We start from the raw sequence: 14,123 nt of genomic DNA on the forward strand, positions 1-14,123 counted from the left end.
AATCTGATGCTAGATCTCTTTCCTCTTTGCAGATGAATGGCTGAGACCTGTGATGAAAAAAGACAAGCAGGTGCTGGTACACTGGGGTTTCTTTCCAGACAGGTAAATAAAGGTGGGGGAAAGAGGGCACACCCCAAATCTTTCTCAAGCTTGTTAAAGGCAAAGTACTGATTAGAACTTGCAAGTAGGTAAATCCATGTCCTCAAACAAGCTGCTCCTTCAACTTGCTGAATCCTACCTCTTGAAACCAGTGCTCTGCCGTCTGTCTGCACTGTGCTCTGTGGCTGTCAGCAATGAACCCGCATGGAGAACATCCCAACTGTGTAGGCTACAACTGTGCTCTTCTCTTGTTTGGCAGAGCAGCAGGTTTAGACCTGTCCTCTGTTGACTCTTCCTAACATGTAACCTAAACAGGCAGTACTGCATTCCTGTTGTTTTGATTCTGAGTGGTTGAACTGTTCATATTCCAGAACAAGCAGTGGTTGTCTTGCAAATAAAACCACTCAGTTATTTAGTATTGTTGCTGTTTTTCCAAGAATTGAAAAGATTAATCGGTGGCTTTAAGACTGATCTATGCATACCTACGTATGATACTGTCAGGTGGGTGAAGTTAGAAAAGGAGTCTAGCCTTCTGCAGAGTCAGTAGTAAGGCTGCAATTTCCAAAGGGCGCAGTAAGCCTTTCCACAAAGTTAATGAGACTTCAAAGCCAAAAGGGAGAATGGTGTGTGGGAAAAGTGAACATAAACAAGAGCTAGATTCTACAGCAGTAGGGACTGAAGTAGAGGAAGCAAACTTTCCTTCTAGGAGTCTGGTATCTCTTGCTTTAAGCTCATAAGAACAGAAATGACTTAATTACTGCCAGAGTTTGAACAGGTGACTCAAATTTTATCTGTACCCCTGAATCTGGAGACTAGATGTGCGATTTCAAGCTGGAGCTGACTTCGCTGAGATGGATTCTAAATTCAGAAAGCTAATAACGTGCACTAGATGCCTTGGGCACCTCCCTTTTCAGGGTGCCCTATTCCTGTAGCAGAAGCCAGTGATTATTCCTTTGTTTAACTTTCACTGAGTGGAAAATTATTTGCTGTTTTATCCCAGCAGTATGATTTGAACATGTCAAAACTGCTGAATAAATATCCCTGCTGGTGATCTTTCTGGATGAACAGCCCAGGGGACCAATTTTGTTTTTTCTGACTCTTCTCATTAGCTATGACACTTGGGTTCATGCCAATGAAATAGATGCTGAAATTGAGGATCCTCCAATTCCTGAAAAGCCATGGAAGGTAAGTCTCTCCTAAACAGTTTCTCAAAGTTATTGTATTGATATAGCTCATCCCCAGGTGTTACTGGATAGATGTTTTAATGCGCTGCTGAGTATCAATGGCTGCATTTCCATATATATGGAAAAACAGCAATATTTCTAGAGCTGTAATGAAAATACCTGAAACATTTCTTTGGTCTGGGAAGGAATGCTGTCGTGAAACTTCTGGGGAGTGAAAAGGGCAGATTAATGCATCTCTGATAATGCCAAAATTACCATGTTTATTTTGGCATGACTTGAGGTGGTTTGTGTTAAAAGTAAATCCTTCCCCTACTGCTGAAATGTAGCCATCTCTGGGATGAGACTGACTGGGCATGATAGTTTTATACAATATTTAAGGAGAGAGGGGGGTGGGGAAAAATATTGTATCTTTGTGATTTTTTTTGGAAGAACGTTGTTAGAGGATAGAATTGCTCAGTTAGAAACCCCGGGTTATTTCACACACATTACTGAGTTTAAAACATTTTTTATGTGCAGAAAGTTCATCCGTTCCTATAACAATGGAAACGGCCAAAAATATTAGGGGTTAGATTATGTGGAAATTGAGTAGCTTCTTTATGAGAATTTTGGAGAACTCAACATCTGAATTTTGAATTCTGTGGTACAAATAAAATCATGTTGTTCTCCTTGAATTGTTATTACTGTAGTGGCTACTTAATTTCCAGTAAAGTAAAAGCAAAGTAGAATTGGCGTGGTTAGGTCACGTGTGGCCATGGGCTCCCTGTCCCCCTTTCACCTGGCTTGTTTGTCTTGGCTCAGTACTGATGTAGGTGCCAGCTTCTGTATGCCCTCAGCACCCTGCAGAGTGCACGTTTCTTGATTTGACTGAATTTGCCAAAAGCTTTGGCATCGCTAGAGAATTGTGGTACACAAATGCATGCAGCTGTCCCTAGAGTAAGAGCCAACGAGAGAGTCTCTGAGGAAACCAGCGGCTGTTTAAAGAATCCCTGAGGGTCACGTCTCATCTTCCTTCATGGCAAGGTTCACTCTAATGGGAACTCTGCTCTTTGCTGATGTCACAAGCAGGAAAAAAGTCTTTCTGATTTAGTTCATTGCGAGAGGACAATAGGAAGCAATTGCAATCAAACAGCAGTAAATACTCCTCTATTGTCCTATTATTGGACTTCTTTTATACATAATGTAGAATGTTGTTCTGTATCTGTGCTCCTGTGCTGTTAATCTGAATAGCAGAGTTAAGAAAAGGCAGCTCAGGTCAGAAAGTCATTTGGTCTCTTCAAACGCTACTTATTCCTGGTTGTTCCTTTTAAATAAATGGGACATACTATGCTATTTGTGTATAAATCCACTAAAGCTCAATTTATTTTCATTGTTCAGCTATGTGATGTGAACTAGAACTTATATGAAGATGGTATTTTAAGTCAAGATAGTCAATCTTTTCAAGATATGGCTAACTCTTCCTATTTTGTGTCTCCATTGTGGCACATTATATATGCTAAGGTGATCTGTGTAGTACTTGGAGGATTTTGATGGTATTTTTTGGCATCAAAAATGTACTATTTTTGGGACACTTTTAATATAGAGCAATTGTCCAGCTGTGAGAACTGACCTCGCTCTTCAGATGACTTAAAAATGGTTGAGGAACAGACATGGCATTCAGTAGGCTTACAGGCATGTTCATCCGTTATTGCATTGCCTCAGCACTGTCATTATGTGTAAAACTCATATGAGATGTCTGTAACTTCAGACCCTAAACAAAACTGCAAGTATTCCCTTTGTACTATTAGGTCTGCTGTGGAGTTAGCTTTTCAAAAAAAAAAAATCAGCACGTCAATATATTTTGTTCTTTAGGTTCATGCCAAGTGGATTTTGGACACAGATATATTCAATGAATGGATGAATGAAGAGGATTATGAGGTAGATGAGAACAGGAAATCCGTGAGTTTTCGGCAGAGAATCTCCATGAAAAATGAAGAGGTAGGTGGTTCTCTGCTTATGAGTGACCTGTTGAAACATTAACATTCCTTCTCTGTGCAAAAGTTGCTAAAATTCAGTCTGTTTGAACAGATTCAGGTACCTATGATAATACAGTCTAGTTTAATTTTCATCTGACATTTCTTCTGTTATGTCTTTGCAGAAGCATAAGTGTGCCCTTCTGATTTTTTTTTTGCCTTTTCCCCTCATTCCCCTCACTGAGGATAGTAAGAGATAAGATCCACTTTGTACTTTCTCTTAAGTGAAACCAGGGAGTGCATTGAACAGTGTCATTTAATTTCCAAATTCTCCAATTTTTGTATCCCTCCTGATGCAGGAAATTAGTTAGGGCTCTGAAAACATGCCCATTTAACCTTGAGGTCAGGCTGCTTGCTGGGAAATCTTTCCTGATGGATAGAGTATATTGAATGCATCAGAAACTATCTGCTGAATCTTGCTCTTATAGCACAGTTCTTATGGAGATAGTTGCTGTGGTATCTGGGGAATGGCTATAGAAAAGCTAAGGTTTTCCACAATGTCAGATGTGTATTTGGAAAGTATTCTGGAGCTGAATGTGGTGCTTGTTATGATATTACTACTTTTAGCTCCTTTGTTATAAGATGTATTAAGGAAGAGTAGCCTACAGCGTTTCAATAACTGTAGTATTTGGGATGAGCTAATACCTTCATTTCTCTAACAGCCTGTACGTAGTCCAGAGAGGAGAGACAGGAAAGCAGCAGCAAGTACAAGGAAGAGAAAGCATTCTCCTTCTCCACCCCCCACTCCTGTGGAGTCAAGAAAAAAGACAGGGAAGAAAGGGTAAGTATCTAATTCCTGGAAGCTGAGGCTAATTTTGTTGAAGATATGCTTATAGGAAGATCTGTCCTCTGTCACTTTTCACACCTTAGGTAATCGTAGAGTAATTATTTCTACAATAGATTAGTGTGATTTTGCTAGTCCAATAGTGCAATTTCCCTTCTCCTCTGTAGAAATGTATTGCCTGCAGGTGGAGGAGAATCTAGTGCAAGTCGTGATGTTATCTGTTCCTCAGTGACAGGGTTCAGTGCTGCATTGAGAGTAGAACTTGTCAAATGAAAAGTTACTCAGCTGCTTCTAAAATAAACCACTTCTGGTAGTGAAAGCAAATAGTATGTGTATGCTTTTTGAAGCAGAGACATATAAATTGCTGCATTTAATTGAGAAGTTTTTAATCTATGTAGCCAGGTGTCTTAAAGTCCACTGCTCAAATGTCACTTTACTGGAGTAGCACTTGTTGATTGCAGCTGGCCTACAGATTGGTGTTTTTTTGGTTTTTTATCCCCTCGGTACTCATTCAACCTTTAAATAAAGGTCAAGATTATATGCAGATAACAGCTTATCACTTATGGGGTTTGTGCATGGTATGGAGGGGAGTACTTAAAAAGTCATTAAAAATTCAAGTTTTGCTTAGTAGTCTTGTGGGGCTCTGGGGGAAAAAAAGGGAATGGAAATTTATCATCTGAGATGAGAGAGAATCAATTTGTTATCTGACTTTTCTGTTCCTAATGTCAAGTCTGAGTTAAATCCTGTAAGGAGAAGCTTAGGTGATTCTGGCTTTGTTTCCAAGAAGACTTTCTCCCTAAACAGAATTGATCACAAAATACATTTTTTTTGTTAAAATGAGGCAGTGTGCCTCAAAATGGTCGGTCACCGCCTCTGTTCTATGCAGCAGATGCCTTTATTGCAACTTTAAAAAGGAAAAATATATGCGAACCACTACTGCCTTGAATCTCACTAGTATGCAGGTGTTGCCAACATGCTGGAGACAGTTTGGGGTTGGAATTAAGAATTTATACAGTGGTGTTCTACAGTCTTGAAACAAGATCATTAGTTATTTGAAACCAAGAGGTACTTCTGGGTGAGAATCTGATTATACTGCAAAAGCAAACTTGATAGTGTCCTTTTAAATGTTATTTTATTTTAGCAATACACAGAGACTAGTTTTTGTTAACTCCACAAGCACCAATGTTTTCACAAAAATATTGTAACCCAATCCTTTAATCCTTCTATCTAGTGAAGAATAATGTCTAGATGAAAACGTCTGATGGTTGTAGCTGTATATGATCTCTTTTAGACAAGCAGCCTTATATGGGAAAAGGAGAGGGCAGAAAGAAGAAGATGAGCAAGAAGATCTTACAAAGGACATGGAGGATCCCACACCGGTACCTAATATAGAAGAAGTGGTACTTCCCAAAAATGGTAAAATACTTATAAACTGGATTCTTTGAATGTTAAAACAATTGCTTAAACTGTATAGAGAAAATAAACATGTGTTATCAAATTTTTGGAATACTTTGTGGCCATGGGGCCAGGTAGTCTGTGCTCATCCAAACTGATCTAGACAAGGATTTGAATGGGACTTCCAGGAAAGGCAACAGATTTACCTTCTTTAGGTTTCTTGAAATACATTCATGACAGTCCACTCGAACGTTTAGTTATGCCTATTTTGGGCTTGCTCTTGCCCAGTATGAACTGAGTTCATGTGTCAGGGTGTGAAGTTTTCTAGATTAAAAGAATTCACATCAAGTTAGTGGAAACTCTAGTAACAGGCCTGATGCAATGGAAAAGTGTTGATTTATGCAGTAAATAAAGATAGGTCAGAAATAATTTAGCCTAGCAAGTCCTTAACACCGAGCCATTTTGGGTGTCACGTAGTTTGACGTTCATCTGGTTTGAATTTGCATGTAAGAATCGTTCCGTGTTGTGCAGGTGGGAAGAGTACAGCACAGTGACTGCCTCAATAGACGCTGCATTGTGTTCAGATGGGAAATTAGAGAGAAACCAAATAAACGGTCTGGTGTGCTCAAACTACACTGACCAGATGAGCTCTTCTGAACTGCAAAAACTCGCCCAACAAAATGGTTTATTGATAAGATAGTAAAAGCATGTTAAACTTTGATAAATGTATCTTGTCTGATGGTTACTCATTGGGATTTCAATCTCTCTTTTTGTAGTGAACCCAAAGAAAGACAGTGAAAACACACCTGTGAAAGGAGGAACAGTAGCGGACCTCGGTAAAACAAATGCAAAAAGACACATGAGTGCACACACACCCCTCTTAATAGTAAAATCATGCTTGTGGGCAACAGAATAAATATTTTTAACTCTCTCAGTTTTAAAAGGAATCTCTAATTCTACTCTTCTATTGAATTAATTCGGTTTTCGTATGTATTCCGGTTGGAATGTACTGACTGTTTCCCTTTTTGAGGCTTTTTCCTTGTAGGCATTATTTGTTTCTTCTAAAAGTGACATATGAGCTCTTCCGTGGTAGATTTTTTTTCTTATTGGATGGATTAGGCATTAGGGTGAATCACAGGTTCCCTGAGCTTTGGTAGTCCTTTGGCATAAGAGAGATAAACTACTGTCCCATATCCTATTATACAAGGCTACATCTAGGGCACTGGGCCAGGCAGTAATTAATTATGGATTCCTAAGTGTGGAAAAATTCTAATTATCTTTCCTCTGTATTCCTGCTCTTATGTGTTCCTTTGTCTGGGATCATTGGGTGCCTGCATAAGGATGAGATTGTCTTAATGATGTGTGGTCCGCTTTGCTTTCCTCCTAACTTCTCTCCCAAAACAAATGAAGCAGTCTTTCCAATTAAGCAATTGCATGGCTAGAAAGGATTCTGAGCAGTCAGGTGCATTTTATTAGTTTAATTCCTGATAATTTTACCTTTCAGATGAACAGGATGAGGAGACAGTGGCAACTGGAGGAAAGGTAACAGCAGTCATTTCATACTGAATTTGGTAGAAACTGAGTTCTTCGTCTTATCTTCAGAAATTTATCCCTGTAATGTTTTTAAGTGATAAGTGAAATCGAGTTGGTTGCTGGTGCGCATGTTGTTTCGCTATTATAAAAATCTTATGAATAGCGTGAGATTATTTTGTATTTATAAATCCAAGATTTTAGAAACGAGTAACAAAAACAGGTGTGAAGTATTTTCAAAGAAACGTTTTTCAGATGCAGGTTTTTCAAAGGCTGTGCTTTTTATTTAGGTTTCAGGACTAAATCTAAACCCTAAATACGTTTTCTGATCGCTTTAATGGGTTTGCTGTGTAGTGTCTGTATCTAATTGCATTGTTGGTATGCCAGGCACTATTTTTAACAGCTTGCTGAGTAAGATGCCTGTCTGATCAGGCAAGTAAGAAAAAGATCACATCTGTGTTAGTTCATACATTGTAGGCCTGCAGACACAGATGTTTGGATGTGTCCTTAGTTACATATTAAGAAAATCTGACTTTTTCATCATGCTGATGTATTTCCAGTTTTACTGTATTTCAGTATAAATATCCAATCTATATATCTGTTTTACAGAAGTGCTTGAAAATCCTTTTTCAAGTTCTAAACTGGGGAAAGAAGACAACTCTAGATAAGAAAAATACTGTTTAGCCAGTAAGCAACCTTTCTTAGAGGTTGTAGGCTCTGGTATCACTCTAAGGAACGGTGGGTCTAAGTATCTTGGTGCATACACATGGACACAGTGCCAAAATACGATTCTTAGGCGAGCACTGTGTTTCAAGCTAGGGAAACCATCTTGGAAAGACAGCAGGCTTTTCCAGTATGGGAAATACTCTTTTTTTTTTTTGGGGGGGTGGTGCAGTTTCTCCACCCCTGCATGTAGAATGACCCCTTACTGTGGAACTCATGCTGCAAGTGTTCATTCCACGTTAGGTTGGGAGGCTTGCTTTTATGTTCTATCCTAAACGTTTGGTTGTGTTTTTTTGTTTTTTTTTTCGTCATGGTCTGTTTTCACTTTAGTGAATGTATTTTGAGAGAAGGATATTGAAGTTGCGGAGATGAAGAGAGATGGATTTCTTTTCTGAACAGCCAATGTCAGGTCGATAAATAGATTCAGAAGGATGCCTTGTTGTCTCTGGAGGAATTTCATTGCCCCAAAAGATGCAACATTGGTGGTCTTAAAATCTTGCTTTAGGGACTTGATTGTTTTTAACAGCCTTTTCTGTTTCTTTGAAATCTGACTGGCTTGGTAATTCAGATAAAGAAAATCATTAAAAATTGAATTGCCTGTGGTAAGGTACGGAGTTCAACTATCAGTTTTCTTTGTTAGAAATGCACAAGAAACGTGATCTAATGAAAGCCTTGAAATTGCCTCTGCATACTGTTCACAAGAATCTGTGCTGATGTCATATGTAGTCTTAACTTTCTGATGGGAAAGTAATGATTTCTTTAACCTGTTAATGCATGTGACCCATTATCAGCACTTTATGCCTTCGTGTTAGAACATCTCCTATTTACTTTATTACCAATGGTCTTCTTAAAGAAACCTCTGCCTTCTCCTTCTCACATCTGGGATCTATTAGTCTAAGTTCTAGCATAAAAGGTTTGTCCATCGTCTGTAACAAGCATAGTATGCTTATATTCTGTGCCACAGTTCTCATGGCAGGGTTACAATTTGAACTTAGTATCTCTTCTTCACAACAGAGAAGTATCCAAGACCAGCTTTATGATCGATCAATGTGAGTTTATCCAAGCAAAGATGTAGGGTAATGAGATGCAGTTTTGCAGACGTGAAATTATTACCACTGACAAGGGTTTCCCAGTAAAACTAGAAGTAATGAATCTGGTTTCTTTCAGTGCTCTTTTGAGGAGTGAGAAAGTTCATGGGAAAGAGTGGCAAAAAATAAGTAATCTTTACAAATAATAAAAATTGTTGCAGTGACGGTGTCTGGAGATGGCAGCAGGAGCGAGGCTGACAACTTGCAAAGTTCTCTTGCTTCGTGCTGTATTTATCGTGTCTCGTTGCAGTATACTGCAGTATTGAAATGCAAAGACCTATAGTTCTCCTAGAGTTAGAGGACTCTTAATTTTATAAATCAGACTTGAAGCTTGATCTGTGTTGCCAAGTATGTTCTTAAGGTTTGACAACTGTCCCTGTAAAAACTTCTTAGTGGCTTTATGCTTCCTTTTTTTTTTTAATGAAAGCTGATTGTTTCTTGTCCCTGAGGCTTTCCCCACTGACGAGAGATTGCATCAAAAATTTTATGCTGCAGAGGATTGGAAAGCATTTGTTACAGGCTAACTCTGTGCTGCCTGAGAGTTCTTGAGTGTCTGTTGTTTGCAGCGTGTTAACCAGTGCATTCCCTCTGTAATACAGGAAGATGAAGATCCTAACAAAGGTGATCAAAGTCGGTCAATTGATCCAGGTGAAGATAACGTCACGGAACAAACCAACCACATCATTATTCCAAGCTATGCATCTTGGTTTGACTACAACTGGTAAGAAAGTAATCTGGTACTGCGGATGTTGAGTTTTGGAGGTGGTTTCTCATAAGTCATGATAAGAGCTGAAAGATTTTACTTCCCTTTGGGTCTACTTCTCGTGCGTGGGTACATCTTTCCCACCCATAAATTTTCCTGAGGTGACTTCTGTCTGTTTTGGGGAATTGGGAGTGAAGAAGGGGATTTCAGATAGCATAGATATTCTGTCTACTGTATCAGCATTTTTTGTTTTGCATTGATTTTTCATGGGAGAATTAATTCCTTTTTCCTTCCCTACTTTCCTAATACTTGCATGAGGATAAGTCCTCAATTGTGCAGGGAGGTCCGTTGTTCCATTTCGGGATCCTCTTTGGAGTCATAGGTTTGTGACTTGATATGACCGCTGAACTTGCTAGGGTAACCCTAATTTTCTTTGTATACTGAAAGTTCTGTGGTGTGGGAATGAAAGTCTCTCTACAAGTTAAAACTCTTAGGTAGGTTTTTGTTTGTTTTTAATAAAAAGTTACTTTGGAAACAGGATAAGGACTAGCTGTCCGGGAAGGCTGTTACTTGAGCATGCGTTCCTTCTTAGCTCTAGGAGTTGAGGCAGTGTTGGGACTGGAACCTAAAGAGAAACACCAGGACACTTGAGTACAAGGGTTCACACGTAACCTTCAGAAGCGAATCATAAGTTGGCCTTTTTGGTGGATAACTCTTTTGCACAAGTGACTTAGGATGGGATCTGTACTGTTAGTGTGAAGTTTGGTTCAATTTTCAGCTCTGTCAAACTTTATTACATGGAATCAGTTGCTTGGGTGATGTCTGTGCTAGTAGCTTGAGTTGACCTAAATCCTCCTAAAGAGAACCATCTGTTTTCTTAGTCCCATTGCTCTCCCACTTGGAGATGGTCCTGGAAGGAGAAAAAACAAGGAACACAGCCTGAGCTTATAGGTGCTCCAGTTGCTTTTGAGCAGAGAAGCTTGAGGTGTACGTACAGTTCTGTCACGCGTGCAGAGCGAAACGCTGCGTAGCTTGAGCTAATTGAGGTGTACTTTAACCCGAGGTGGGTACGTCTGTAGTCTCTGTGCTCAGTTCCCTTTTGTAAAATGAAGGTTCAGTAATACTTCCCTACTGGGAAAATTATGTCAACGGTGACATTTTGTCGTGAGCTGACTCTTCTGTTATTGTACAGGTGCCCTCTGGGAGCGGTTGGTTAAAACCTCCTTAGGGGTGTGTTTGTAGCAGTAGCTGTGAGGGTGCTCCTGAGAGCTAAAGCAGCCTGTGAAGCACGGCTAAGAGACTAATGCAGTATTTCTAAAGAAACAGAACGAACTTCTCCCTGGCTCAGATGTATCTGTGCTGACCTTATAAAAGGCAACCTCAAAACATCTCTGTGACAGGAAGAGTAGGTATCCGTAAGGTAGCAGGATGTGAAAAAAGCTTTGATTTCTGGATTTTGGTGCTCCAGAAACAATCTGCACCTTAAGCTGATTTGGCTTTGAGGCTGAAATAACAGCACAACTGTGGGACTGACATTTTGGTGTCCCTGAGCACTTCTTTCATCTGGAGAGAGGTTTCTGTAGCTCTGGGGATGCAGAGAGCATATACTTAGTGCCGTGCGGCCTCAGACTTCAGGTGTAACTGCTGTAGCGGTGCCAGAAAGATGCTTCTTGTCTTATGTAAATATATAAACCACTGCCTGCAGCCTACCCAAATTGCAAATGTTTCTTTGTGTCCAGTTGCAAAAAATTTGAAGCAAGCTGAGGAATAATTCTAATGTGCCTCTCTTAAAATGTATTATAAACTGCTGTTTTAGAATAGTCATTACTAAAATTAATTTTCTAGCAAACAGAGAAACTTTTTGATGCTCAATTCGTTTTCAGTGTAATCTTTTATTCTGCGGGTGACTTCATTGCAAGAACCAAATAATTTGCTTGCTACTAAAATCCGAACAGTTTATCAGCTAATCTTCCTCTTTCAGTTAATGCTGCAGGAATGACAAGAATGAGCAGTGTCTGTATTGAAGGACAACTGTATGTTAGGCTAAAAACTGAAAGATGAGAGAGATGCTGTATTAAAAAAAAAATTTTACTTCCTTTAAAAGTAACCACACTTAAAGGACAATTTGTTTTCCAGATTTTAACTTGAATGAAGTATGTGCCATTGTTAAAATAACTTCTGAGAGTAACTTCATACAAGTCCTGTACCTCTGATACTTTATAAAATAAAGGTTTTCTGAATCTTGAAGCTCTTTCCTCCTTTAGTACTAGGCAGATTGAATCTTATATCCCTTATAGAATTTGCATATTAAGATTAAAAAAAAAAAAGTGGAGTAATCGAGGTCCATGTGGTCTGGCTGTTTACTCACACTAATTTTGCTTTGCAGTCAAAACCCTCTCATATATTAACATATGCCATGGATTACACAAAATGTTAATTATTTGTCAGTAGACCTCCACAGGTGCCTTGACCCTTCAGGACCCAATTTCCTTGTTTATGTTAAAAATAAATCAATCCTATCTTTTATTTAGGGAATATGAGAATAAGTTGATGAACAAGTTGATTTTATAAGTTTTTACTCTGCTGTTTACACTGTCAGGCAGGTAGTGCATGCAGAATGGAAAATTCTACTAGAAGAGTATTTATATTTTACCTGGAACAGCTACACAAGGGAAGAATTATATCTGTCAAATAACTAGAGCTGAATTGGCTGTGATCCTTACATTGGTTCACTCTTACATGCTGCATAGCACCTCGGGTATCATTAGTTTTGCCATTCATACGTGGTCAGTTTTAACTCCGTATTTCTTCTTGGAGTCCAAAGGGGGAGGAATTATTTTTAAGAAAGTGTTAAGTTGCTCCAAATAGCCACAGTTTGGATTTCATTTTCCTAAAGGACCAGGGAGGTGCTGGCAGTGCTCTTGAAGACAGTCAGTCTCCTGCCTGACTTGTGAGCAGTAGTAATTACTGTAGATCAGTTTTGGAGTTGGGTTCAAAGCACACACTTACACGCCCATCTTCTAAGTATATACCATGAAAGCTTGGTTTATCTGAGGAATTTTTGGTTTCTTGGGTGAATGTTAACAGCAATTAGTCTGGAGAACGGAAAGACGCCTCTGTTGGAAGACAGAACTTGTGAATGTGCAGACAAAAATGGGCTGCTGCTCAGTTTTCAGAGTGAGTTTACGGCAGCACTGGGTACGTGGTTTTGCTTCAAATCAGTGACTGAATGTTGTGATGCCTTTTTAATACAGCTTTGCTTATTTGATGAAAATGTTTAATTCACAGGCTCGTGCTAGAATACTCAGGTTTCTAAAAAGTAGTCCTTTCCGTAAACGTGCTCTCAGGATAGTCATTTGAAGGTGTGTAGGGTACTCGGTAAGATTATTTGCGATTTGGCATTTGAATTGTGTGTTTTTGTTACAGTATTCATGTGATTGAACGTCGTGCTCTTCCTGAATTCTTCAACGGAAAAAACAAGTCCAAGACTCCAGAAATGTAAGTAAAATGTGAATATAGGCATGTGAGAGTTCGCAAGATAGAGGAGGTTTTAGTGTCACAAATCCTTCAGTCACTTCCTCTTGTACGTGTGTTAAACAGATATTGTCTGTCAGTGTATAAAAGAAGGAAAGAGCACCTGTGCAACTACTACTAGTAGTTTGATAAAGTCTGTGCGTTACTGTAGTAGTAGAGGTAAAACTTTAATTATCAATGCAATAGTTATTAGTGGTTATCCAGGAAAAAAAAATCAAACTAGTTTTGCAAAAGTAATATTGGAACAAACTCCTGGACTTTTTTTTTGTGGTGCAGGACATATCTTCCAGAGACATGTTAAAAAAAAAAATCATGATATTGTAGAACCTCAGTGATCCTCCTATTTTTCTTGCTCTCTTTTCATGACATGCTGTATTTTTGAGACTTGAGAGTTTTGTGTTTAAGCACTGATGACAAGGTTTATTATAGGATGCTGTGTCAGACTGTGGAATGGATTTTCCGCAGTTATCTGTGTTGATTTCATGGTTCCCTGAGCAGGTGATGGGTAATTCTGAAAGAGCAGGTGAAGGTTGGAAAGTGAATATTAGGTAGTCTGATTAAAATCAGAGCTGGAGTTGTGCAGTGCAAGAAGAAAAGCATTTGTTTATAGCTATTCCAAACCCTCTAATGACTTTTTATTTCTGATCGTGCTTCTTAAATGTAGGTGGAGTTCTCTGGGTTGAATTTAGATCCAGTTTGACCCTATATCGTTGCCTTGTGGGGTCTGGTATCTGCAGCAGAACTTAAGTGTTCTTAATTTGAAATTATACAAATACAGTTGTTTGTAAATAGCCTTCAAGAAGTTTTAAAATAAATCACAATTGAATGCTGTCCTGAAACGTTGTAGGTCTTTCCATACATCAAATTATTAATTTCTCCTCTAATTTAGTGAAGAGACAAGATAAGCTGGTGATTTTTGCATCGATTGCTTATTTTGGAAATCTACTGCAAATCTTGTTATGTGCGTTAGTAAAAGTACATCTCCCCTTCCTTGAGAATTTTCTGTTACAACAGTAAATGTAGTTATTCAGAGCAGTCCTGAAAGGTGATTGATTACAGGGAGATAGTCAATGT

General features: G+C 38.9%; 1 protein-coding gene across 3 annotated transcripts in view; it reads left to right on the plus strand.

Annotated features, from left to right (window-relative positions):
- Positions 1-14,123, plus strand: part of SMARCC1 (SWI/SNF related, matrix associated, actin dependent regulator of chromatin subfamily c member 1) — an 83,200-nt gene that overhangs the window by 20,470 nt on the left and 48,607 nt on the right. For all 3 annotated transcript variants that reach the window (XM_066991054.1, XM_066991055.1, XM_066991056.1), the window contains 9 exons: positions 33-102; positions 1,209-1,284; positions 3,132-3,257; positions 3,955-4,073; positions 5,368-5,492; positions 6,248-6,307; positions 6,976-7,013; positions 9,412-9,533; positions 12,942-13,013. In XM_066991054.1, the coding sequence (XP_066847155.1) occupies positions 33-102; positions 1,209-1,284; positions 3,132-3,257; positions 3,955-4,073; positions 5,368-5,492; positions 6,248-6,307; positions 6,976-7,013; positions 9,412-9,533; positions 12,942-13,013 (808 nt within the window). The remainder of the gene's footprint in view (positions 1-32; positions 103-1,208; positions 1,285-3,131; positions 3,258-3,954; positions 4,074-5,367; positions 5,493-6,247; positions 6,308-6,975; positions 7,014-9,411; positions 9,534-12,941; positions 13,014-14,123) is intronic.

Source organism: Anser cygnoides, chromosome 2 (genome assembly GCF_040182565.1).
Source record: "Anser cygnoides isolate HZ-2024a breed goose chromosome 2, Taihu_goose_T2T_genome, whole genome shotgun sequence".
In the NCBI taxonomy this organism is placed as follows: domain Eukaryota; kingdom Metazoa; phylum Chordata; class Aves; order Anseriformes; family Anatidae; genus Anser; species Anser cygnoides.